This window comes from Physella acuta, unplaced genomic scaffold (assembly GCF_028476545.2).
Source record: "Physella acuta isolate Inbredline_101_S28 unplaced genomic scaffold, ASM2847654v3 ptg000824l, whole genome shotgun sequence".
Lineage (NCBI taxonomy): Eukaryota > Metazoa > Mollusca > Gastropoda > Physidae > Physella > Physella acuta.
Window position 1 is genome coordinate 544320 of NW_026732342.1, and position 27728 is coordinate 572047.

At 35.6% G+C, this 27728-nt stretch overlaps 1 protein-coding gene across 2 annotated transcripts; it reads right to left on the minus strand.

Moving 5' to 3' along the window:
• Positions 1 to 8762: 8762 nt before the first annotated feature.
• Positions 8763 to 27391, minus strand: LOC131951723 (arf-GAP with dual PH domain-containing protein 1). 2 transcript variants are annotated; one of them, XR_009388435.1, is made up of 10 exons: positions 27225 to 27391; positions 23454 to 23587; positions 22624 to 22715; positions 21375 to 21579; positions 21024 to 21170; positions 20428 to 20511; positions 19326 to 19457; positions 17763 to 18006; positions 9166 to 9641; positions 8763 to 8796 (listed from the first exon to the last, which is right to left on the minus strand). XR_009388435.1 is itself a non-coding variant. In XM_059314087.1 (9 exons), the coding sequence occupies exons 1-9, from the start codon at positions 27304 to 27306 to the stop codon at positions 9583 to 9585; spliced, it is 1179 nt and encodes a 392-aa protein (XP_059170070.1). In that variant the 5' UTR covers positions 27307 to 27391; the 3' UTR covers positions 9146 to 9582. The 2 variants fall into 2 exon arrangements, 1 of the variants encoding a protein (XP_059170070.1); XM_059314087.1 differs by lacking the exon at positions 8763 to 8796 and having other exon boundaries at positions 9146 to 9641.
• Positions 27392 to 27728: the final 337 nt, after the last annotated feature.

Sequence of the window (27728 nt, forward strand, 5' to 3'; positions counted from 1 at the left end):
ACACATCTCTGATGGGTACACTAAGTACTTAAAGGAAAGTTAAGACAGCTGGGCATAGGGCAATTCATACAATGCATTTGCCAGGGTCACAGAAACTCTACTTCACTTGCCACATGGACCGTCAGGTTAGAAAAAGACACAATTAAGTATTTTTGAATCACCAAGTAGCCCAGACATCCTGTACAGTCAACAGATTCCTGGTGCTCAGACAGCTGCTTGAGAACTCTGGGTGCAAAATTGCAACCCCCCCCCCCCCCCCCCCCCAAAATGTAAATATTCATTTCAAAGAAACCTTTCCATGAGTACTCTCAACAACTTAAGTTTCATGGTGATCAGATGAAATACAGATTTAATTGAATTTAAAATAAAGCACAACAGTTGTAAAGACTAAAGACATGTGCTAAATAAAAACAACCAATTATATGCTAGGTTTTCATTTCAATTTATTAGGGGAGAAATATAACAATGCAGATACAAAATTTTTGGGAGGGGAGAAAGTTAAAATATCTCTTTATAGCAAACAATTTCTTAAAGTTTAAAACAACTCAATAACATAGGATCAGACAGTTGTAGGATGCCACTGCTGCAGTCCAACACCTTCAAAGTATTTCTCTCTAGCCTCCCTTCATACACTTGTAGCCTGCATGTCCCTCACATGTTAGCACCTCAAGTCTGTGCTATTGAGCTGACTAATACCTCACTCAACAGCAAACTCAAGCTGACGGTGTATTGTCAATGTCACTCAACATCAAACTCAAGCTGACAGTGTATTGTCAATGTCACTCAACATCAAACTCAAGCTGACGGTGTATTGTCAATGTCACTCAACATCAAACTGAAGCTGACGGTGTATTGTCAATGGAATGTACGTTTGTCGCAGCCCTTGTGGATGAAAACTTAATTTGTTAAGTAGTATCTTAGCGGGAGCTGAGGAAATAACAGACTAACTGCTGTAGAAACTGTAGCTAGGCCCAGCCTTTGATTTCAAGTTGGGAGCTGCTCATGAATGAGATGGTGACAGCTTGATTGGATGTTTCATCTACTGCACTGAACCAGAAGTCCCATCAGTAGAAGTCCCGTCAGTAGACCATTTGCAACTACCGTCTGTCAAAATCAAGACCATCATGTCAACAGGACTTAATTTATGATAGAACTGGCCATCAATGTGACTACAGTAACAGGAAGTTAGAGGTTCAACTTGGCTAGCTATCCAAAGAAGGCAAATGTTTTAGTTAAACCTATTCAGGTCAAAAATGTTCATTATGGAATGCTGAAAGCAAAATAAACCTGTCACACTAACCAAATGGGATCAACCTTTAACTGTACACAATCCTTTGGAATGACTAATTTGGTGACGACCAGTAAATGCAACTTTCATTAAGACTCAGAGCTTCCAACAATTTTTAAAAATGTGCATCTTGTTAGCTTCATGGCCAAATGTTAAAACACAGTGGTAATTCTTCAAAGGCACATCATTTTGCAAATCAGTTAGAAATGAAACCAACTTAAAAAAAGCAAAAAAAAAAAAAAAAAAAAGATTTCATTTTTTTTATAAAGCATCTGAGCAAAAGAGAAAGCAATATTTGACAAGCTAAGCACACACTCTTGTAGCCCCACTTGCCTGTTACATGGATTGTAAAGATACGGTATCAAAGAATCATACATTGATGTCGAAATATAAAACCATCAGTAAAGTTCAAATTTTAAAAATTGAAGGTTTTTCTGAATTTTTTTAAATAAAGTGATACACTTGCAAAAAATATAAATAAATTGTTGTGTAAATCCACAACCGCAGCTTTAAATAATACCCAGTCTAAATAATTTAAGGTCATAATAATGGTACTCCCCAACAGTGCACAGATACTGTAGTGTTGTCTATGGTACAGTGCAGATACTGTAGTGTAGTCTATGGCACAGTGCACAGATATTGTAGTATGTAGTGTTGTCTATGGTACAGTGCACAGATATTGTAGTGTTGTCTATGGTACAGTGCACAGATATTGTAGTGTTGTCTATGGTACAGTGCACAGATATTGTAGTATGTAGTGTAGTCTATGGTACAGTGCACAGATATTGTAGTGTTGTCTATGGTACAGTGCACATATATTGTAGTGTAGTCTATGGTACAGTGCACAGATATTGTAATGTTGTCTATGGTACAGTGCACAGATATTGTAGTGTTGTCTATGGTACAGTGCACAGATATTGTAGTGTTGTCTATGGTACAGTGCACAGATATTGTAATGTTGTCTATGGTACAGTGCACAGATATTGTAGTGTTGTCTATGGTACAGTGCACAGATATTGTAGTGTTGTCTATGGTACAGTGCACAGATATTGTAGTGTTGTCTATGGTACAGTGCACAGATATTGTAGTATGTAGTGTAGTCTATGGCACAGTGCACAGATATTGTAGTGTAGTCTATGGTACAGTGCACAGATATTGTAGTGTTGTCTATGGTACAGTGCACAGATATTGTAGTATGTAGTGTTGTCTATGGTACAGTGCACAGATATTGTAGTATGTAGTGTAGTCTATGGCACAGTGCACAGATATTGTAGTGTTGTCTATGGTACAGTGCACAGATATTGTAGTGTTGTCTATGGTACAGTGCACAGATATTGTAGTGTTGTCTATGGTACAGTGCACAGATATTGTAGTATGTAGTGTAGTCTATGGCACAGTGCACAGATATTGTAGTGTTGTCTATGGTACAGTGCACAGATATTGTAGTGTTGTCTATGGTACAGTGCACAGATATTGTAGTGTTGTCTATGGTACAGTGTACAGATATTGTAGTATGTAGTGTAGTCTATGGTACAGTGCACAGATATTGTAGTGTAGTCTATGGCACAGTGTACAGATATTGTAGTATGTAGTGTAGTCTATGGTACAGTGCACAGATATTGTAGTGTTGTCTATGGTACAGTGCACAGATATTGTAGTGTTGTCTATGGTACAGTGCACAGATATTGTAGTGTAGTCTATGGTACAGTGCACAGATATTGTAATGTTGTCTATGGTACAGTGCACAGATATTGTAGTGTTGTCTATGGTACAGTGCACAGATATTGTAGTGTTGTCTATGGCACAGTGCACAGATATTGTAGTGTTGTCTATGGTACAGTGCACAGATATTGTAGTGTTGTCTATGGCACAGTGCACAGATACTGTAGTGTTGTCTATGGTACAGTGCACAGATATCGTAGTGTTGTCTATGGTACAGTGCACAGATATTGTAGTGTAGTCTATGGTACAGTGCACAGATATTGTAGTGTAGTCTATGGTACAGTGCACAGATATTGTAATGTTGTCTATGGTACAGTGCACAGATATTGTAGTATGTAGTGTTGTCTATGGTACAGTGCACAGATATTGTAGTGTAGTCTATGGCACAGTGCACAGATATTGTAGTATGTAGTGTAGTCTATGGCACAGTGCACAGATATTGTAGTGTTGTCTATGGTACAGTGCACAGATATTGTAGTGTTGTCTAAGGTACAGTGCACAGATATTGTAGTGTTGTCTATGGTACAGTGCACAGATATTGTAGTGTTGTCTATGGTACAGTGCACAGATATTGTAGTGTTGTCTAAGGTACAGTGCACAGATATTGTAGTGTTGTCTATGGTACAGTGCACAGATATTGTAGTATGTAGTGTAGTCTATGGCACAGTGCACAGATATTGTAGTGTTGTCTATGGTACAGTGCACAGATATTGTAGTGTTGTCTATGGTACAGTGCACATATATTGTAGTGTAGTCTATGGTACAGTGCACAGATATTGTAGTATGTAGTGTAGTCTATGGTACAGTGCACAGATATTGTAATGTTGTCTATGGTACAGTGCACAGATATTGTAGTGTTGTCTATGGTACAGTGCACAGATATTGTAGTGTTGTCTATGGTACAGTGCACAGATATTGTAATGTTGTCTATGGTACAGTGCACAGATATTGTAGTGTAGTCTATGGTACAGTGCACAGATATTGTAATGTTGTCTATGGTACAGTGCACAGATATTGTAATGTTGTCTATGGTACAGTGCACAGATATTGTAGTGTTGTCTATGGTACAGTGCACAGATATTGTAGTATGTAGTGTAGTCTATGGTACAGTGCACAGATATTGTAGTATGTAGTGTAGTCTATGGTACAGTGCACAGATATTGTAGTATGTAGTGTAGTCTATGGTACAGTGCACAGATATTGTAATGTTGTCTATGGTACAGTGCACAGATATTGTAGTGTTGTCTATGGCACAGTGCACAGATACTGTAGTGTTGTCTATGGTACAGTGCACAGATATTGTAGTATGTAGTGTAGTCTATGGTACAGTGCACAGATATTGTAGTATGTAGTGTAGTCTATGGTACAGTGCACAGATATTGTAGTATGTAGTGTAGTCTATGGTACAGTGCACAGATATTGTAGTATGTAGTGTAGTCTATGGTACAGTGCACAGATATTGTAGTGTTGTCTATGGCATTGATTCTTTTCATGTGAGTACTCCTAGGCCAAGTGCCTGTATTCAACTGCAAATTTAAGAAATTGGTGCAATTGTTCAATCCAATAAGAAAAAAAATTATTCCATGAAAAATAAAATCATATGCATCACAATGCAAACAAGCCAAAATATAGTTCAAAGTTATATCCTACATATTGGTTATAACAGTTGTAGAACTAAAGTTTGATATATACAGCTCATTCATACGGATGGTGATACAAGGATGGTGATACAAGGATGGTTATACAAGTTATAGTACAACTCATTCATACTATTGCTACTGGTTATACTACAAGTTATAGTACAGACAAATCAGTGATGCTAAAAATAGATGACACTAAATTCTAATGATAGTAGAGATGAATTAAAATGCTGCTTAATATTAAACAAGATAAGAGAGCATGATTGGAACAAACTGTCAACTGGCCAGCTCTGCCACCATTGGAACAAACTGTCAACTGGCCAGCTCATGTCCTGTCACCAAGTACACCACATTGACACCTACTTAAAGCCAAAGCTAGATGACAGCTTTTTACTTGTATGAAGCTAAATTTTGATGACATAAAACTGACTAGAATACAGTTCAAATCTCCAACAGCATATTCCAAGAAAGGCTAATAAAACATAGCTCATGGGTGTATGTATTAAGTTGATTTTACAAAAAATAAATCAGACCAAAAAAAAACAACACATGTTTATTGAAATGATTACAAAACTGCTTGCATTTTAAAAATTGCACTGTTTTTCTAGACCCCTGACTTGAGTAAGGCCAACAGGAATTCATGATGCCCCCCTCCCCCTCGTACTGTGTCAGCATAGGCATGAATTAGATAAACTGTTTAAATACTAACACAACATTTTGGTGCCCCATGATTCTCTAGACCCACACATTTGGTGCCCTCTGCCCCATGATTCTCTAGACCCACACATTTGGTGCCCTCTGCCCCATGATTCTCTAGACCCACACATTTGATGTCCTCTGCCCCAAGATTCTCTAGATCCACACATTTGATGTCCTCTGCCCCATGATTCTCTAGACCCACACATTTGATGCCCTCTGCCCCATGATTCTCTAGACCCACACATTTGGTGCCCTCTGCCCCATGATTCTCTAGACCCACACATTTGATGTCCTCTGCCCCAAGATTCTCTAGATCCACACATTTGATGCCCTCTGCCCCATGATTCTCTAGACCCACACATTTGGTGCCCTCTGCCCCAAGATTCTCTAGATCCACACATTTGATGCCCTCTGCCCCAAGATTCTCTAGATCCACACATTTGATGCCCTCTGCCCCATGATTCTCTAGACCCACACATTTGATGCCCACCGCCTTATGATTGGGTCTAGATCCACATATCACCATAAAATAATTTTAAATGCAAATGTTTACAAGCTAATGACCCAAAAACATTTTGTAATGAACCATTGAATGTTTACAAGCTAATGACCCAAAAACATTTTGTAATGAACCATTGAATGTTTACAAAGTGAGCTTTAAAACATTAGCAAGAGAACTATTCATAAATAACACAGAGAAACAAGTATTCATTTCTTTGTTAACAATTTAAAAAGAAAAAATGTCTTCATATTTAATGTTAAATAAGAAGAAATAAAAATTCACAACTTTTAAAAAACTTGATGTATGTAACTATGCTAGTCACTGATGAAAAAACTTGATGTATGTAACTATGCTAGTCACTGATGAAAAAATTTGATGTATGTAACTATGCTAGTCACTGATGAAAAAATTTGATGTATGTAACTATGCTAGTCACTGATGAAAAAATTTGATGTATGTAACTATGCTAGTCACTGATGAAAAAACTTGATGTATGTAACTATGCTAGTCACTGATGAAAAAACTTGATGTATGTAACTATGCTAGTCACTGATGAAAAAAACTACCTGTGTAGACAAGGTATACATGTCAAACTTGGCCACATCCAGTGGCGTAGCGAGGTCGGGTGTCACCCGGTGCGGCACTTAATGGTGTCACCCCCCCCCCCCCCAGAGGCATAGAGACCCTTCCTTCCCAGGGACAAACTTTCAAAATTTTGATTTGCACCCCCCCCCCCCCCCCCAAACTTTCGATTTGCACCCCCCCTCGAGTTTTTCTCTATGTATTTTGCTATTTTTTGCCTTGGTGTCACCCTCCTAAATGGTGTCACCCGGTGCGGTCCGCACCCCCGCCCCCCCTCGCTACACCCCTGGCCACATCAACCAGAGTTTAAGCATGATGGCGGGCAGTTCATCTAGTCCACTTGGACCAAATTTAAGAAGGAAAAGTTCAATTCTTTCAAGATCGACTAGTAACTTTAATGTACTGTAAGATTAACTTAAAATTGTCTGACCTAAAGAGAAAGCTAAGTCCACAGACCTAAAGAGAAAGTCACAGACCTAAAGAGAAAGCTGTCCACAGACCTAAAGAGAAAGCTAAGTCCACAGACCTAAAGAGAAAGTCCACAGACCTAAAGAGAAAGCTAAGTCCACAGACCTAAAGAGAAAGCTAAGTCCACAGACCTAAAGAGAAAGCTAAGTCCACAGACCTAAAGAGAAAGTCCACAGACCTAAAGAGAAAGTCCACAGACCTAAAGAGAAAGTCCACAGACCTAAAGAGAAAGTCCACAGACCTAAAGAGAAAGTCACAGACCTAAAGAGAAAGCTGTCCACAGACCTAAAGAGAAAGCTAAGTCCACAGACCTAAAGAGAAAGCTAAGTCCACAGACCTAAAGAGAAAGCTAAGTCCACAGACCTAAAGAGAAAGCTAAGTCCACAGACCTAAAGAGAAAGCTAAGTCCACAGACCTAAAGAGAAAGTCCACAGACCTAAAGAGAAAGTCCACAGACCTAAAGAGAAAGTCCACAGACCTAAAGAGAAAGTCCACAGACCTAAAGAGAAAGTCCACAGACCTAAAGAGAAAGTCCACAGACCTAAAGAGAAAGTCCACAGACCTAAAGAGAAAGTCCACAGACCTAAAGAGAAAGTCACAGACCTAAAGAGAAAGCTGTCCACAGACCTAAAGAGAAAGCTAAGTCCACAGACCTAAAGAGAAAACTAAGTCCACAGACCTAAAGAGAAAGTCCACAGACCTAAAGAGAAAGTCCACAGACCTAAAGAGAAAGCTAAGTCCACAGACCTAAAGAGAAAGTCCACAGACCTAAAGAGAAAGCTAAGTCCACAGACCTAAAGAGAAAGTCCACAGACCTAAAGAGAAAGTCCACAGACCTAAAGAGAAAGCTAAGTCCACAGACCTAAAGAGAAAGTCCACAGACCTAAAGAGAAAGCTAAGTCCACAGACCTAAAGAGAAAGCTAAGTCCACAGACCTAAAGAGAAAGCTAAGTCCACAGACCTAAAGAGAAAGTCCACAGACCTAAAGAGAAAACTAAGTCTACAGGTCTAAAGAGAAAGTCCACAGACCTAAAGAGAAAGCTAAGTCCACAGACCTAAAGAGAAAGTCACAGACCTAAAGAGAAAGCTGTCCACAGACCTAAAGAGAAAGCTAAGTCCACAGACCTAAAGAGAAAACTAAGTCCACAGACCTAAAGAGAAAGTCCACAGACCTAAAGAGAAAGTCCACAGACCTAAAGAGAAAGTCCACAGACCTAAAGAGAAAGCTAAGTCCACAGACCTAAAGAGAAAGTCCACAGACCTAAAGAGAAAGCTAAGTCCACAGACCTAAAGAGAAAGTCCACAGACCTAAAGAGAAAGTCCACAGACCTAAAGAGAAAGTCCACAGACCTAAAGAGAAAGTCCACAGACCTAAAGAGAAAGTCCACAGACCTAAAGAGAAAGTCCACAGACCTAAAGAGAAAGTCCACAGACCTAAAGAGAAAGTCCACAGACCTAAAGAGAAAGTCACAGACCTAAAGAGAAAGCTGTCCACAGACCTAAAGAGAAAGCTAAGTCCACAGACCTAAAGAGAAAACTAAGTCCACAGACCTAAAGAGAAAGTCCACAGACCTAAAGAGAAAGTCCACAGACCTAAAGAGAAAGTCCACAGACCTAAAGAGAAAGCTAAGTCCACAGACCTAAAGAGAAAGTCCACAGACCTAAAGAGAAAGCTAAGTCCACAGACCTAAAGAGAAAGTCCACAGACCTAAAGAGAAAGTCCACAGACCTAAAGAGAAAGCTAAGTCCACAGACCTAAAGAGAAAGCTAAGTCCACAGACCTAAAGAGAAAGTCCACAGACCTAAAGAGAAAACTAAGTCTACAGGTCTAAAGAGAAAGTCCACAGACCTAAAGAGAAAGCTAAGTCCACAGACCTAAAGAGAAAGTCACAGACCTAAAGAGAAAGCTGTCCACAGACCTAAAGAGAAAGCTAAGTCCACAGACCTAAAGAGAAAACTAAGTCCACAGACCTAAAGAGAAAGTCCACAGACCTAAAGAGAAAGTCCACAGACCTAAAGAGAAAGTCCACAGACCTAAAGAGAAAGCTAAGTCCACAGACCTAAAGAGAAAGTCCACAGACCTAAAGAGAAAGCTAAGTCCACAGACCTAAAGAGAAAGTCCACAGACCTAAAGAGAAAGTCCACAGACCTAAAGAGAAAGCTAAGTCCACAGACCTAAAGAGAAAGTCCACAGACCTAAAGAGAAAGTCCACAGACCTAAAGAGAAAGCTAAGTCCACAGACCTAAAGAGAAAGTCCACAGACCTAAAGAGAAAGCTAAGTCCACAGAGCTTAAACTACTTTCCATGTCTAGCTACTAATATCAAATCCATCAAGGTGGCGGGTGAAGCTTAGCATAATCTCAGTTGTAAGTTTGACAACAAATACAATCAGCACTTTCACGGGAGATCATGGGTAGGTTCTGCTCTTAGTCAGATGGTATACCAGCAATATATCTTGTATCAGATGGTATACCAGCAATATATCTTGTATCAGATGGTATACCAGCAATATATCTTGTATAACACAATATATCTTGTATAACAGAGTCAGATGGTATACCAGCAATATATCTTGTATCAGATGGTATACCAGCAATATATCTCATATAACAGATTCAGATATCTTGCATGGCAGCATCTAGTGTTAGTGTACAGATGGAGCTGATTTTTAAGTCTTCAATTATCTTTTGATCAGCCTAAAGGAATTGGACGACTTCTTTGGCACCAACAACCCAGCCACTGTGGACAATACAAACAATTAAATGTCACAGTTGGGCTAATTGACACCATGAACATAAACAAGGGGCAGATAATTGTCACAGTTTCAGCTAGCTTTTTCAGTCAATCTACTTTTAGTCATGGAGGGAGTTGGCTTCAGTCCAATGAAGCAAATGAAAAGAAAACAAAAATGGTGCTCTTTGTTGTTTAACTTATCGGGATATGCTCATAAAAATCACCAAAATCGTGACTTCTTTCTCCTAATGGGTTTCTTGCACTCTTGGATACTTTGTCCGTTTTTGTATTAAGAAAATAATAACTTTAATGAGGACTTTTTTTAATGGGTAAATATAATTTTGAAAACCCCATTAATTAAAAAATTATAATTTTTTTCCATTCTTACACGCTATCTATGAAAAATTATATCTCTGTAATGATATTGTATTTGGCATCATTAGAAACCTTGATTATCGTATTTTCCAACTCGGAAACACCAAAAGCTTTTAGTTGGCTACACAAATTACACACAAATGGTATTTTAGTGACCCACTTGTTATAACATTTTACTGTTTTTCTCATTTTCCTACTCTTTTTTTTAATGCCCACCATATTTTCAGTAACTGTTCTTCATGCAAAAATAGAACTTCTGTAACAAGGGAATTGTGATGGCTTTCATAGAAACAAGGTAATTAAAAAGTCTAGTGACAATTTTAGCGCAATTTACTTATGTTATCTAAAAATAGCTCTGTCGTAGCGTAAATCAAGAGCAGGGTTAGTAAAACCATTGGTTAGTTATTAAAACGTTTTTTATCAATTTTTTTTCAGTATTTTACATGTTTTATTTACAATAGAGTTACATGACTAAAAACCATTTCGCGCCTAGCTACCGAACGTGATGTCGCAGCCATTGAACGTGATGACGCCTGTGGTGTGGTTGGATAAAAATGCCTACTAATTCGGTCCAAATTTTAATTAATTCAAAAAAAATTTTGTGACCGAACGAAAGGATATTTTTGAAAACTTTCTTCGGCAATATTGTTCTAAATTATGGCAGGAATCGATTGGTACATGTTTCAAGTCGCTAAGTGGTCTGGTTGCCAAGATATGGGCCAAAAACTGCATTTTTTGGAGGTTTTTTGGCTTTTCCGAGAAATACATGAAAGAAACCCGAAATTTTTTTGGCCTATGTTCATCCTCGTAACTTGCTTAACATAATAATAAATTGCTTTTGGAACTAGTCCTCAATATTGCTTCGTTGAGGAGGAGCTACGACTTAAAGCTGCGGACACACATCCATTCATTCATACATCCAGAAATGACGGGTTAATAAACGCAATTCTCCAGAATGGAAATTGCGCTTAAAAAAGTTTATAGTAAATATTATGCACATTTTAAAACTTTTGCATACTAAAAAGGTTGTGATTTTTGGGAGCTTGTAGAACTCTGACCAGTAGCTCTACAAAAAGTTGTGTCAAAAAATATACTGAAATATAAGCCGTGTTCATTTGTAGCTATAAGTGTTTAAATAAATAATTCAAAAGGGAGATTTTTTTGGGTTTCCATGACAACCAACATTTTTTCAAACCCCTTTTTGCTGTTTACTTTCATGTGCTAAACAAGGTTAGAGTATTCTAAAGGCTTTATATCTTAAATTACAAAAAATAAAAAAACTGAGCATATCCTCTCTAGATTATATCTTTCCAATATTTAAATAGTAAAAAGTAGAAACTAAAACAAGCATAGAGTAACAAACTTTAAACTGAAATAAAGTCTTTAAATAAAATGGTAAAATTAAAACCATTCCCTAAAATGTACTGGTAACATTTCAGTAGAAATCAACAATTATTAATTTGATAATTACATCTTTAGACCATGTTTATTCTAGAGCAGTTGCATGTTTATTACTCCCACTATAGGTTTTTAGACCTGTGTTATTACTGCACACCATAACAGCTGTCATATTCAACATTTTAACCCTTTAAGTAATATGTGCCTGTTGGTGCCCCGTCAAAACGGCCCCGTTAATATGACCCCGTCAAATCGACTCTCAACAAACCGACCCCATCAAAATAGCCCCGTCAAAAGGGCCCTGACTTATTGGCTCCCGTCAAATGGGCTCCCGTCATATTGACTTGCGACATATAGGCTCCCGACAAATGGGCTCCCAACATTTAGGCTCCCGACAAATAGACTTCCGACATATTGGCTCCCGACAGATAGGCTCAGGAAATATTGGCTCCCGACAAATGGGCTCCCGACATATTGGCTCCCGACATAAGGGCTCACGGCAAATGGGCTCACGACATATTGGCTACCGACAATTGGGCTCCCGACAATTGGAATCTAGACAAAAGAAATCTAGACATATTGGCTCCCGACTAAATGACTCCCGACTTATTGGCTCACTATAAAATGGCTCCGGTTAAATAACTCCCGACTTAAAACACTTCCCGACAAAGAAACCGTTTTCTGAGGAGTTATCACATTTTTATCTTTAAACAGTTCGCTTTCTACAAAGTTTTGAGTATTGTAATTTTATATTAACCTGATTTAAGTGCATGCTGAGCTGTTGTTTACGCCATATGACCCAAGCTCAGCTGTTTCTGTTTAAATTTAGCATGCATGTTACACATTTTGCGTTTGTTGTCTAGGTTTTTCACATGTTAATTTCAAAGTATGGATGTCCACATGGACCCCCTCCCTCCTTCCCAGTCCACAACAGTCGATGTTAATCGACACTCCACCCACCATGTTGATGTCATAAAAGGATGACGGCTAGCAAAAATGCTTTTGAAAAATTGATACCTTGTTGGTGCCCATCCCTTGCCCCATCCGCCACAGTACACTTTGGAGGATCGGTCAAACAGTTACGTGTCCTCTATTTGGCTATCAAAAGGGGGCAACGAGTCAAAGAAGTCATATTTTTTAATAACCTGGAAGCATATTGACTGTAATTGTATCGTAAGGACCCTAACCCGTCATGTGTATAATGGGCTGCAGCATCCTACACCCCTAAGTAGAAATGTAACAGATGACCACTAAACTAAAAATTAATACAGTACAAGAAATACTTTTTCTTTAAAATTAAGAAATGGCGACCTAAAGCTAAGGACGCTTTATTATCTTAGGCGTATTTCTGTTGTCCATTGAGGAATGGTGGGTGTTGACATGAGCCATTATCATTATGTCGGGAGCCGTATTGACGAGAGCCAAAATAACAAGCCTTTTTGTCAGGAACCATATTGACGGGAGCCTATTTGTCGCAAGCCTAAATAACGGGAGCCTATATGACGGGAGCCACATAGACGGGAGTCAATTTATCGAGAGTCTTAATGACCGGAGCCTTTTTGTCATGAGCCAATTTAACGGGCGCCAATTTGACGCGAGCCTAAATGACGGAAGCCCTTTTATTAGGAACTATATTGACGGGAGCCCTTTTGCTGGGAGCCCTTTTGTCTGGAGCCATTTTTGTCATGAGCCTAATTGACTGGAGCCTAAATGACGGGAGCCTAAATGATATGAACCAAATTGTCGGTTGTCGTAATGACGGGAGCCTATTTGTTAGAATTCTTATTGACGGGAGCCCTTTTGTCGCGAGCCTTATTGACGGTAGCCCTTTTGACTGGAGCCTAAATGACGGGATCCATTTGTCTATGAACCTTTTGACGGGGCCGATTTGACAGGGTTGTTTTGACGGGGCCGTTTTGTCACGGGCCGGTTTGACGCCGCACGGTGCCTGTTATTACCGGAAGAAATTTTTGTCTGTGGTACAGTTAGACCACGGGTTACCAAACTTTTTAGAGTGAAGACCCCATTTTATAAAGTGACCCGTAACCTCCCCCCCATCCCCCCCCAAATTAAAAAGTCAAAATTAGTATGGAAATAAATAAACACCAAAATAAGATTTTCTAGTACACTTTTAATTGTTTTTTATAACTAACACAATGGGTGATATTGAATGTTATTAATTAGCCTCAGAATTCACTGTTCAGTTTCTGTTAACGCCAACCTCTTGTCATCATTCTCAATATTTAATTTACGCATTTTGGCTTCTTTATTCCATTGCTAGAATTTTTTGTTTGATATTTTGTTTGATTTAGTTTACCAGTTGGCGACCCACAGAAAGCCCTTTGTGACCCCCCCCCTTTTGAGAACCCCTGAGTTAGACACATTCTTACTCCCCTTAATACATAGTTTGATGTGTAGTATTGTAAGTCTTGCTGGGACAAAATTTAAGAGATACAGGTGGGAGTGGGAAATAATTTTTATTTACATTTTGTTTTCTTGATCTATCTGTTAATTTTCTAATTTTTTATTTACATTTTGTTTTCTTGATCTATCTGTTAATTTTCTAATTTTTATTTACATTTTGTTTTCTTGATCTATCTGTTAATTTTCTCATTTTTATTTGCATTGTTTTCTTGATCTATCTGTTAATTTTCTAATTTTTATTTACATTTTGTTTTCTTGATCTATCTGTTAATTTTCTAATTTTTATTTACATTTTGTTTTCTTGATCTATCTGTTAATTTTCTAATTTTTATTTGCATTGTTTTCTTGATCTATCTGTTAATTTTCTAATTTTTATTTACATTTTGTTTTCTTGATCTATCTGTTAATTTTCTAATTTTTATTTACATTTTGTTTTCTTGATCTATCTGTTAATTTTCTAATTTTTATTTACATTGTTTTCTTGATCTATCTGTTAATTTTCTAATTTTTATTTACATTTTGTTTTCTTGATCTATCTGTTAATTTTCTAATTTTTATTTACATTGTTTTCTTGATCTATCTGTTAATTTTCTAATTTTTATTTACATTGTTTTCTTAATCTATCTGTTAATTTTCTAATTTTTATTTACATTTTGTTTTCTTGATCTATCTGATAATTTTCTAATTTTTATTTACATTTTGTTTTCTTGATCTATCTGTTAATTTTCTAATTTTTATTTGCATTGTTTTCTTGATCTATCTGTTAATTTTCTAATTTTTATTTACATTTTGTTTTCTTGATCTATCTGTTAATTTTCTAATTTTTATTTACATTTTGTTTTCTTGATCTATCTGTTAATTTTCTAATTTTTATTTACATTGTTTTCTTGATCTATCTGTTAATTTTCTAATTTTTATTTACATTTTGTTTTCTTGATCTATCTGTTAATTTTCTAATTTTTATTTACATTGTTTTCTTGATCTATCTGTTAATTTTCTAATTTTTATTTACATTGTTTTCTTAATCTATCTGTTAATTTTCTAATTTTTATTTACATTTTGTTTTCTTGATCTATCTGATAATTTTCTAATTTTTATTTACATTTTGTTTTCTTGATCTATCTGCTAATTTTCTAATTTTTATTTACATTGTTTTCTTGATCTATCTGTTAATTTTCTAATTTTTATTTACATTTTGTTTTCTTGATCTATCTGTTAATTTTCTAATTTTTATTTACATTTTGTTTTCTTGATCTATCTGTTAATTTTCTAATTTTTATTTGCATTGTTTTCTTGATCTATCTGTTAATTTTCTAATTTTTATTTACATTGTTTTCTTGATCTATCTGTTAATTTTCTAATTTTTATTTACATTGTTTTCTTAATCTATCTGTTAATTTTCTAATTTTTATTTACATTTTGTTTTCTTGATCTATCTGTTAATTTTCTCATTTTTATTTACATTTTGTTTTCTTGATCTATCTGTTAATTTTCTAATTTTTATTTACATTTTGTTTTCTTGATCTATCTGTTAATTTTCTAATTTTTATTTACATTTTGTGTTCTTGATCTATCTGTTAATTTTCTAATTTTTATTTACATTTTGTTTTCTTGATCTATCTGTTAATTTTCTAATTTTTATTTACATTTTGTTTTCTTGATCTATCTGTTAATTTTCTAATTTTTATTTACATTTTGTTTTCTTGATCTATCTGTTAATTTTTTAATTTTTATTTACATTGTTTTCTTGATCTATCTGTTAATTTTCTAATTTTTATTTACATTGTTTTCTTAATCTATCTGTTAATTTTTTAATTTTTATTTACATTTTGTTTTCTTGATCTATCTGTTAATTTTCTAATTTTTATTTACATTTTGTTTTCTTGATCTATCTGTTAATTTTCTAATTTTTATTTACATTTTGTTTTCTTGATCTATCTGTTAATTTTCTAATTTTTATTTACATTTTGTTTTCTTGATCTATCTGTTAATTTTCTAATTTTTATTTGCATTGTTTTCTTGATCTATCTGTTAATTTTCTAATTTTTATTTACATTGTTTTCTTAATCTATCTGTTAATTTTCTAATTTTTATTTACATTTTGTTTTCTTGATCTATCTGTTAATTTTCTAATTTTTATTTACATTTTGTGTTCTTGATCTATCTGTTAATTTTCTAATTTTTATTTACATTTTGTTTTCTTGATCTATCTGTTAATTTTCTAATTTTTATTTACATTTTGTTTTCTTGATCTATCTGTTAATTTTCTAATTTTTAATTACATTTTGTTTTCTTGATCTATCTGTTAATTTTCTAATTTTTATTTACATTTTGTTTTCTTGATCTATCTGTTAATTTTTTAATTTTTATTTACATTTTGTTTTCTTGATCTATCTGTTAATTTTCTAATTTTTATTTACATTGTTTTCTTAATCTATCTGTTAATTTTTTAATTTTTATTTACATTTTGTTTTCTTGATCTATCTGTTAATTCTTTCTTCTTCTTCTTCTTCATTCTTAATTATTAGTGTTGAAGGGGATCGAGATTTATCTGCCAGTGGGTTTGAACTCGAGACTTTGTTCGAATTTATCAACCATGAGCTTTTTGCCGACTCGACCACGCCTCCAACACAATTAAGCGTTACGTGTCAACTGGATATGCGCCATTGAGGCCATTGACTCCGATTTCAGCCTGCTTTTCTTTTTGGATTTGCTTCCATAGCCTTTGTCCAACCAAGAACAAACTACAAGGCAGCAGTTGTTTAATTTTGGAGTTGTCTCTCCTAGTAGAGTGGCTATCCCCAGCTAACGAGCCTCATCTGCCCGAGGGTTCGAACTCGAGACTTTTCGGTTTAGCAACCATGAGCTTTACCGACTCGACCACGCCGACCCCTTGTTAATTTTCTAATTTTTATTTACATTTTGTTTTCTTGATCTATCTGTTAATTTTCTAATTTTTATTTACATTGTTTTCTTGATCTTTCTGTTAATTTTCTAAAAAGTTTTTAGTCTGGATTTTAAAAAAAATTAAGGCAATAAAAAAAAATTTGAGTCAACAAATCAAACGCCGCTGTTGATGGAGTGGGCTTTTTATAATGTAACTAATATGATGATGAGATCAAAGCAAGTAGTTCCAGTAACTGGAATTTTTTTTTTATAGCATTTAAAAAACTCTTAAATTTGATATATTAAGAATTGTGTTTTGTTTGTTTTGCTGGGGTTTACAGAATTTTTTATTTCCCGTTAGTAAATTATTTACCCGTTAGTAAATTATTTACCCGTTAGTAAATTATTTACCTGTTATTAAATTATTTACCTGTCTAACCTCATAGACATAGACCTTCTCTTGTAAAACGCTTTTTAAAAAACCATATACGGATATGTCATATTTTTGGCTGGTTGTGTAGGAAATAAATCATTTGAATGTCGGGACTATAAAGGGTTAAACTCAGGAATGTCAGGACTATAAAGGGTTAAACTCAGGAATGTCGGGACTATAAAGGGTTAAACTCAGGAATGTCAGGACTATAAAGGGTTAAACTCAGGAATGTCGGGACTATAAAGGGTTAAACTCAGGAATGTCAGGACTATAAAGGGTTAAACTCAGGAATATCGGGACTATAAAGGGTTAAACTCAGGAATGTCGGGACTATAAAGGGTTAAACTCAGGAATGTCAGGACTATAAAGGGTTAAACTCAGGAATGTCGGGACTATAAAGGGTTAAACTCAGGAATGTCAGGACTATAAAGGGTTAAACTCAGGAATGTCGGGACTATAAAGGGTTAAACTCCGGAATGTCGGGACTATAAAGGGTTAAACTCAGGAATGTCAGGACTATAAAGGGTTAAACTCAGGAATGTCGGGACTATAAAGGGTTAAACTCAGGAATGTCAGGACTATAATGAATCCAATGAAAAGTCAATAATTACATTTACTATCTTGAGTTGTAAGTGGCATCTCGACAACCTTCTGCAGGGCCATAACCCACTTCTGCATGTCATCCAGTGTCTCAGCCCTCATGACAAACTTCCTGTCTGGCGTCTGCAGAGTGAAGCAGTTATTGCTGCTACTGTTCTGACTGTTGGACCCCCTGTCACCTTCCTCGCTGCCTGTACCAACACTGTAGCCTCCATCTTTGTGGCCTATAAAAACTTCACCCTTAGCAAAGGCATTCTGATGGGTAGAAAGTTAAGAGTAAGTTCTAGGGTACCAGTAGTAGTGTAAAAATGTGGCCTAAAATCTTATCTTTTAAATAGACATGAAATAAAATAGTTTTAACGTCATTTTCAGGTCTGTCGTATTTAATGGTAATGTGCAATGTTTATAATGCTATTTCATTCTATCCCAAAACATATAGTGGCAATGTGCAATGTTTATAATGCTATTTCATTCCATCCCAAAACATTTAATGGCAATGTGCAATGTTTATAATGCTATTTCATTCTATCCCAAAACATTTAATGGCAATGTGCAATGTTTATAATGCTATTTCATTCTATCCCAAAACATTTAATGGTAATGTGCAATGTTTATAATGCTATTTCATTCTATCCCAAAACATTTAATGGCAATGTGCAATGTTTATAATGCTATTTCATTCTATCCCAAAACATATAGTGGCAATGTGCAATGTTTATAATGCTATTTCATTCTATCCCAAAACATATAGTGGCAATGTGCAATGTTTATAATGCTATTTCATTCTATCCCAAAACATATAGTGGCAATGTGCAATGTTTATAATGCTATTTCATTCTATCCCAAAACATATAGTGGCAATGTGCAATGTTTATAATGCTATTTCATTCTATCCCAAAACATTGAACCCATCCTTTCTTGTTTTAGTAAATTTTTAATTTTAAAAAAATCTGCTTATAAATGTATCTAGGCATATATTTTTCAAATTATATTTATTAGACATAGCAAAAGTGATATTCAACTGATGAATTAATTGGATATCTGTTTAAACAAAAATAATAAAAGTTGATGACACCAAATGACCAATACTGGATTGTCTCTGACATTTTACATTTTGATGGTGTAAGTTGGTTGAATGTATTTAGTACTTGGAAAGTGAGCTTTGATTCCAGCATAAAAAAAGTTTTTATTGTTGATTACATTTAAAAGTAGAAGAATAATTTGTGAGTTATGCTTCTTCCATTGGGACTTTTTGGGGTTTTGGGAGAATGTACAGGTCATGAATGGTTAGAATACAAATGTTCTAAGTTTCAGGTCATGAATGGTTAGAATACAAATGTTCTAAGTGTCAGGTCATGAATGGTTAGAATACAAATGTTCTAAGTGTCAGGTCATGAATGGTTAGAATACAAATGTTCTAAGTGTCAGGTCATGAATGGTTAGAATACAAATGTTCTAAGTGTCAGGTCATGAATGGTTAGAATACAAATGTTCCAAGTGTCAGGTCATGAATGGTTAGAATACAAATGTTCTAAGTGAAAAGTATTTGACCCTTGTAACTTGAATCAACTTACAAGAGGTTCTTCAAAATACATCAACTTTCTCCTGTCCAGTGTAAACCATCTGCGTCTAAACGGCTCATTTTTTGGTCCCATCTTGCTTAACCATCCTTCCATTAGAAAATCTTTGGTCAAATCTTCAGCCAGCTGAAAATATAATCAACAATAATAAAAGAAAAGCTCCGGTCTTGATTTAGGGCCTATGAGTTCCAATGTCATAAGGGGTTGTGATGGCAGCAAAAAACAAGGTTTTTCTTATATAAGGCCCTGATCAAAAGTGTAACAATATCATAGTAAGCCTACATCAGTATATAAGGCCCTGATCAAAAGTGTAACAATATCATAGTAAGCCTACATCAGTATATAAGGCCCTGATCAATCGTGTAACAACATCATAGTAAGCCTACATCAGTATATAAGGCCCTGATCAAAAGTGTAACAACATCATAGTAAGCCTACATCAGTATTTTGGGGCAAAAATAAAAGACGTAGATTGAACGTTTTTTTCTCAAAAATTTTGTAAAAAACTCAAAATAACTTGTTAAAATTAGATATTTAAATAAAAGTGCTCGTAAAAAGTGCTTGTAGAATGTGATCACGCAATCTAGGGTCGTAGGCCTCACGGTTAGCATGACAATGAAAAGTGGGTGAGGTAAAAGTAATAAAAAAAGAACAGAGCATTTCTCGCCACTTTTCTGTTTCATACTTCACAGATTTCAAATCAATTCGCCTTTCTTTTGTCAATACAAAATAGAAAGAGTCTAGGTCGGCGAAAAATGAATATTTTGTTAGGGAAAAAGCAGAGTTCCGTAAAAACAGAAAAATTCCATATCTTCAAGAGAAAATCCATAAAGTTATATATATTTTTTTCTACATATCTCTAGCACATCCAGTGAGACTTATAAAGGAGGGGAAGATATGGGTAGCATAACAGAAAAATTGATTGCCTGAAAAAGATTCCTCAAGTTTTTTAAAAAAAGTGAGTTGGCGGAAAAAAATATTTTTTTTGGCGGAAGCTTATTCTCAGCAGGAAAAACCTGATTTCGTGAAAAAAGTGGAAAAGTTACATCCCTGTTACAAGTTCCAGGTCATAAGTTCCTGCGTTAGATAATGTTACCTGAGTCAGATCTCTGTCAGGAAATGCTATCCTTCTCCTTTCCCATTTGGCAGCACGGATAGACATAAACCAGTCCACAATGTCCTGTCAGAAAAAATAAAACACCATCTCTTTAATGGACAGGTCAAAACCTAACCTCATTAATGGACAGGTCAAAACCTAACCTCATTAATGGACAGGTCAAAACCTAACCTCATTAATGGACAGGTCAAAACCTAACCTCATTAATGGACATATCATTAATGGACAGGTCAAAACCTAACCTCATTAATGGACATATCATTAATGGACAGGTCAAAACCTAACCTCATTAATGGACAGATCAAAACCTAACCTCATTAATGGGCATATCATTAATGGACATATCAAAATCAAATTTCATGTAATCTCTTTTAAGAGAATACCAATGGACTAATGACATCAATAGAGATGTAGTTCATGATGGATAGTTAAGACCAATTCAATGGACAGCAGAATGTGACATTAGCAAACATACAGACACCATTTTTTATTGTGACAATAACATTAGCAAACATACAGACACCATTTTTTATTGTGACAATGACATTAGCAAACATACAGACACCATTTTGTACCTTTGAGTTTTCTGAGTAAACAAACAGGTTTCTTGTGGAGCCATTTTTAAAATATGTTATCTGCAGACCATACGGGTTTCCAATTTTTTCTGGGACAAACACAGCATTGAGGAAATCTAGGTCTGCTTCTGCTTTAGGCTGTTTTTGCTAATGAATAAGACCAATGTGAAATCAACTCAAACAACAAGGGACAAGTTAAAACACTGATAAAAATAGTCATCAAACTATGCATGAGCAAATACTTTGGATCAGACAGTGACATATTAAACTAGCCAACATCTCAAGCAGGGTAGAATAAAACTTTATTTGCTCACGGAACTCCGTTTAAAAATAAGATAATAAATTGCTAACCTTGCCATTCTCCTCATTTACATAATAAAAAAGTTTGTTTTCAGTTCTAGACAAGAGAAATTTGCGCTGAGCAAATTGTTTTCTGTCCCGTCCCAGCTTCCACAGCATGCCAGATTTCTCGGTGACATTGTATGAGCTCTGGCGCTCAGGATCTGTGAACTCTAGCCTTTGGTACTTGGCTGTGATCCACTCTTTCCTGAGAACACTGAAACACCAGCCTCCATCAGTACTCACACATTGAACACTCAAACAATACACCAGCCTGCATCAGTACTCACACATTGAACACTGAAACAATACACCAGCCTCCATCAGTACTCACACATTGAACACTGAAACAATACACCAGCCTCCATCAGTACTCACACATTGAACACTCAAACAATACACCAGCCTGCATCAGTACTCACACATTGAACACTGAAACAATACACCAGCCTCCATCAGTACTCACACATTGAACACTGAAACAATACACCAGCCTCCATCAGTACTCACACATTGAACACTCAAACAATACACCAGCCTCCATCAGTACTCACACATTGAACACTCAAACAATACACCAGCCTCCATCAGTACTCACACATTGAACACTCAAACAATACACCAGCCTGCATCAGTACTCACACATTGAACACTCAAACAATACACCAGCCTCCATCAGTACTCACACATTGAACACTGAAACAATACACCAACCTCCATCAGTACTCACACATTGAACACTCAAACAATACACCAGCCTCCATCAGTACTCACACATTGAACACTCAAACAATACACCAGCCTCCATCAGTACTCACACATTGAACACTCAAACAATACACCAGCCTCCATCAGTACTCACACATTGAACACTCAAACAATACACCAGCCTCCATCAGTACTCACACATTGAACACTCAAACAATACACCAGCCTCCATCAGTACTCACACATTGAACACTCAAACAAACAAAAGACAATATATAGTAGAAGCACATGGAATATGTATCCATCTACTGATGACAGGACCATGTATCCATCTACTGATGACAGGACCATGTATCCATCTACTGATGACAGGACCATGTATCCATCTACTAATGACAGGACCATGTATCCATCTATTGCTCTTAACTGGCAGTAAAACTAAAAATAGGGCTAGTTGTGTATGTAATGATGAAGGCAAGGTAAGAGAAAGATGTTTGGTCTAAAACTGGAACTAAGATGTAGACCTGATGAGTTCTAATCTATGACAACTTACTCAACAGTATGGCTGCTGGGTCTCTTATAGTATGGTGGGACAAACATTTCATACTTCTCCTTGGCTTTGCTATTGCCTATCATCTCTAAGACCTAGAAAGCAAATATCTGGATTACATATTGGCAGAACTATTTGCTACTTTTAAGTGTTAAATTTATTATAAATTCAACAAACTAAGGCAAATCTATTAGGGTGGCTCCTAGGATTTTAAATTTCAATATTGTTTAAGATGACTTAAACAATTAAAAATTACATTAATTTATCATTGATTTGATACCAACTTTAATTATCAATAGTAATCGCAAGCCTAGAAAATAATTTTTGATTAGGTAGGTTAGTGGCGTAGAGCACACATGTTGTCTGCTAGAATTCTTCTCATTCCAATAGACAGCAGGCTAAAAGGTGGGCTTAGTGTTTGCTGTTGTCACTATCAAGTTATTATTTTCATGTTTTTTATATCAGATTCAGTTCTATTTTTAATGATTAAGATTAGTTGATTACGGCTGGGCATTTAATTTTCTATAAGTTAATGTGTGTGAATGTCAATAAACATTTAAGCAACGAGGTGTTCTAACATTATCTTCTACTACCTTGTACAGCAAACACTAAACATTCATTGTTAAAATCTAATCAGTATTGCAGTACAATTTGTTTGATAAAACTAATTACAATATCAAGTTTTGAAATGACTGATCAACTTTGTAAAAAAAAAAACAAAAAAAAAAAATTTGGATTGGTCTTTTCTGGCAGCCAGCACTACCAAGGCAACAACTACAAAAAATGAGTCAAGGGACAACCTAAGCTATTTTATAAATTTCAAGTGCCTTAACCTGAACTTGATCTTTGTCCCAGTTATCTAGCCTGATAGATTTGATGCGACTCTGACTTGATCCCAAACCTCTGTGGATACCAGCACAGGCTTGACACAAGAACACACCAATTGTACAGGATGCCCAGTCAGGATCTAAGTCATCAACACAAAGAGGAGAGAATGTTAACGTGAGCACCGCACTCATACATTAGTGCAGTCAGTAGTAGAGTAACTATCCTGAAAATTAGACCTACAACCTTTTGATTTAAGGTATTATTAAAGTAGTCTGTTGTCTAGTCACAAACAGGAAGTGACCTCTAGCCCCAAAAGTTCAAGCTCCAGTTCTGTTAAATTCCGTCAGACTAAATAGGCCTACATAACAAATCTATGATTATCCTTATGATTAGATCTTTGTCTTCATTAGTATTACCTGGGCCAAATTAAATTTAAATTGGGTGAGAATTGCTACAAGTCTACCCCATGACTGCCAAGAGATACTAATTCTAGATCTAGCTACTACTATCTAATACTAGAATAACTAGATTTAACTAGAATCTTCTACTTCTAGAATCTATATTATTCTAATATTATTCTAATATTCTAGATCTCAGTCCCTAAAATCTAGATCCAGTGACTAGTCTATTATATAATATTTGTAATTTCAAATTTCAGTAGATGTAGGTTCTAGAAAGTCTAGGACCTAGAGTGCCCTAGACTCTAGATCTAGATTTCTAAAATAATAAAGTCTTGAACTGTCTCAAAGGTATTCGAGAGGGCCATTAAATTAGGGTGTCGCCTAAGATTTTAAACTTCATTATTGTTAAAGATGACTTGAACAAATAAAAACTTCCTTTATTTACCTTTAATTTTATACCAATTTTATTTATAAAATTTAATCGGTAGCCTAGAAAATGATTTGTGAAAAAAAGCGTTTGTTTTTATATGGCTATGATGATAATAATGATATGACTGATTTTCAGCAGAAATATGTTGTCTGCTAGATTTCTCCCCATTCAAATACACTGTTGTCTCGATCAAGTTATTTTATAAAGGTTTTGTTTTTACCCTGAATGACATTGATGAATTAGTTTAGTAGAAAGCAAGTTATAATTTTCTATATTTTAGAATACATTTTCAGTATGTTTAGAACAATATTAAATAAAGTAATTCACGTTCAAATTTGCATCAAACACTAATTGTCCAATGTTAAAATTAGACTAGTGTCGTGTAATAATAATTACATAATTATATAATAATACTAGCCGTCGGCACCCGTTACACATGAATTATAGACCTATATGTTAATGTTATACTTTTTGACAAAAATACTTTTATATGTAATAGTTATTGGTCAAAACGCAATGTGCTTTACAAAACGTTGAACGACATAAGTGACAAAGCAAAGAAATAACTAAATAGCTAAAAATCCGACACATTTAGCATAACTCAGGCACACACTGATTGAGTGACTTAAATGATTCCATTAAAAATCTGGCTATTCAATGGTCATTATGTTGTTTTTAAGTAATTTGTATTAGTTTGACAGATAAAATTGTATATATTTCATAGCGTACGTCTTGATGAGTAGATATATAGATCTAGATCTAAATCAAATTTGAATGAAGTAGTTCCTTTCTTTATAGTCTAAAATCGGAAGATTCACCTATAAAAAAAATAAAATGACTTGGTGTGTCTCGATCCCGCACCACCTGCGTGGTATTAAGTACACTATCAACTCAGCTATTTAGACACCTTATAACACATGGAGAATGAAAGAGGTATTTAAAAAACTTAACTTACGCGAATATGCCTATTCTTTCAAATTAATTTTTTTTATCCCAAATTAGCCAGTTCCATAGCTAAACAAATATTTCTATAAAATAATTAAGGCCTGAAATAGTTTAATATAGAAATTTATTTTTGAAATAGATTCTAGAGTAGAAAGAGTCTAAATCTAGATCTTAGCGTCTCCGTCTAGTTTTGGCGAAAATATTTTGCGGACAGAGAGAGATAAGTGCGCACATGGGCTTTTATATATTAGAATGAGCATGGTTACTTCTGTTAGAAACATTGCTAGTGTTCATTTTTCCTGAAAAGTTTTAGGCCTAGAGTAAAGTTCCACGCGCGGTCACACATAGCGATCTCCCGACTTTCATCGACTTTCATCGGGCGCTATTTTGTAACCGTTTAACACAGAAACAAACCCAAAGTACTATATTATTCCTCTGCCTTTCTACTCTTAATATGTATCAATCATTTTATATTCCTACGCATTGAATTTGAGATATTCATGTTTTAGTGACGTGCTACTTGCGATATTTTTTTCCCCTCTTTTTTTTTCCCTGCGGCCATCTGAACCGGCTTGCGTAACGATCGTGTTTTATACGTTTTAATCCTAGTTTAATAAATAAAATAAATATTTTACACTTTTAAACGTGTTGTTGATTGTATTATTAATTAATAGATTTCAAAACCAAATTAAAAACATGTTAATTAAATTAATTAACGACATTAAAAGTTGACCCAGTGATGACTCAAGGGACGCAACTATAATAATCATAACAAAGGGACGTAACAACCACTGACAAGACATAACGTAACATTTGCTTAGATATGCTTGTATGTAGAGACACAAACTAGATTTAGAAGAAGTAGATGATCGAAATAATTTAAAACAGCAGAAAAAAATAGAAATTATACAGATTCTAGGCTTAGCTTGAAATGTAGAGCATCTAGAACTAGGCTAGTCTAGCTCAAGTCGTTGGTTACGCAGCGCGGTGAAACCACCCAAATCGACACCCAAGCTGCGGCCACCCCTATTCACCTATCAGGCAGTGTTTCTTCCAGACTTTTTTCTCCGGGGGGGCACTTGAAATCTTCGGGGGGGCGGTAAACTTTCTTCGGGGGGGCGGACACTGTTAAAAGTATATATTTTCTATATAAATTATATACATTTCATTTCGTTCGGGGGGGGGGCGGTAAAAATTTTTCGGGGGGGCAAAGCCCCCCCCGAAGAGATGCCTGGAAGAAACTCTGCTATCAGGTTGCTTTATTAGCCTAATCTATCGTATGTACAGTGTCCCGCACATATTGTAGAAGCTATTTATAGTTAACCTAGTTATAAAAAGCTTTGATTGCTTGGTTTATTCATCTCATCCGGGACCTAGTGTTTTTCATACGGGGAACTAGAATCGCCTTCGACGTCATACCTCGAAACTTTAAAATTTAAAAACTCGACTTCCAGAAGGAGAAAAACAAAAGAATTTGACCTGGATATATTTAGAAATGGACAGGTTTACAGCAGATATCGGTAGTTTCGTATAAAACATCAAAACAAATATTGTACGAAGCGATAAACAGGCGATGACCGCACCGGTGTTTTAACCGCGCGTGGAACTTTACTCTAGATCTAATTCAATTGTTTAAAAACAGGTAGGCCACATAAATGAAACATTTTTGTATTTTTCAAAACATTAATCCGCCTCAAAATGTGAAATAATTATTACAATTTAAGGAGTCACCTGTTTTTCACATTACTAGTAGTACTAGATCTAGTCGCGGGCGATCATTTTACATAACATAGTACACCATAGGCCTATCTAAAACGATAGACAGATAGGCCTAACCTTTAAATTTTAGATCTCTTACTTACTACTTTTAGACTTTTAGCCAAGCTACGTAGTACGTAGCTAGGCCTATTTATTAATTTATAATTTATACAGACTGTCACTCAAGACGTTACTGTAGACCATGGGCCCTGGTCATTTTAGAAACAAATCAGGCTAGTTACTTTTCTCTCCACAGTCAGCACATTCTCCGTTTCCATCTTGCAGTAGTAATTCCCCGAGTCGTGCTCTTTGCCGCTCCGCCATCTTAAGTTTGTACTCCCCTGTTTTAGTGAATCACTTCCCTGTCAACAACGCCTACTATTTTTGGACGTATAAAGGGAAATTCCAACGTGACCTCAAGAATACCTCCTCCCCCCCCCCCCCCCCCCCAAACAAAGTAAGGGAGATGATCAATCTATATACCCATTAAATTAATGTATGATCAGTTACAACCCATTAATGTTCGGTGGATGCGTAATTCCCATACTACAAGATTCTTCTACATACTGCACAACACACAGTGGCGTAGGCAGTTTGTCATAAAGGTGGGGTTTGAAATTTGTTTTAAAAATGTGTGTATGTGGGGAACCGATAAAATAATACACTATCAGTCGGGTCAGAGGCCTAGCGACCCCTCCTGGGGCCGGGTTGAACTTAAAATTAGGCGCCCCACCTCATGTATATGT

Coding starts and splice junctions, on each gene's coding strand:
- LOC131951723 (XM_059314087.1), bottom strand. CDS start 27,306: ATGGCGGAGCGGCAAAGAGCACGACTCGGGGAATTACTACTGCAAGAT. Junction 21,580..22,623: donor CCCAGCAGCCATACTGTTGA/GTAAGTTGTCAT, acceptor CTGGTGTTTCAG/TGTTCTCAGGAAAGAGTGGA. Junction 20,512..21,023: donor TTTACTCAGAAAACTCAAAG/GTACAAAATGGT, acceptor TTTTTCTGACAG/GACATTGTGGACTGGTTTAT.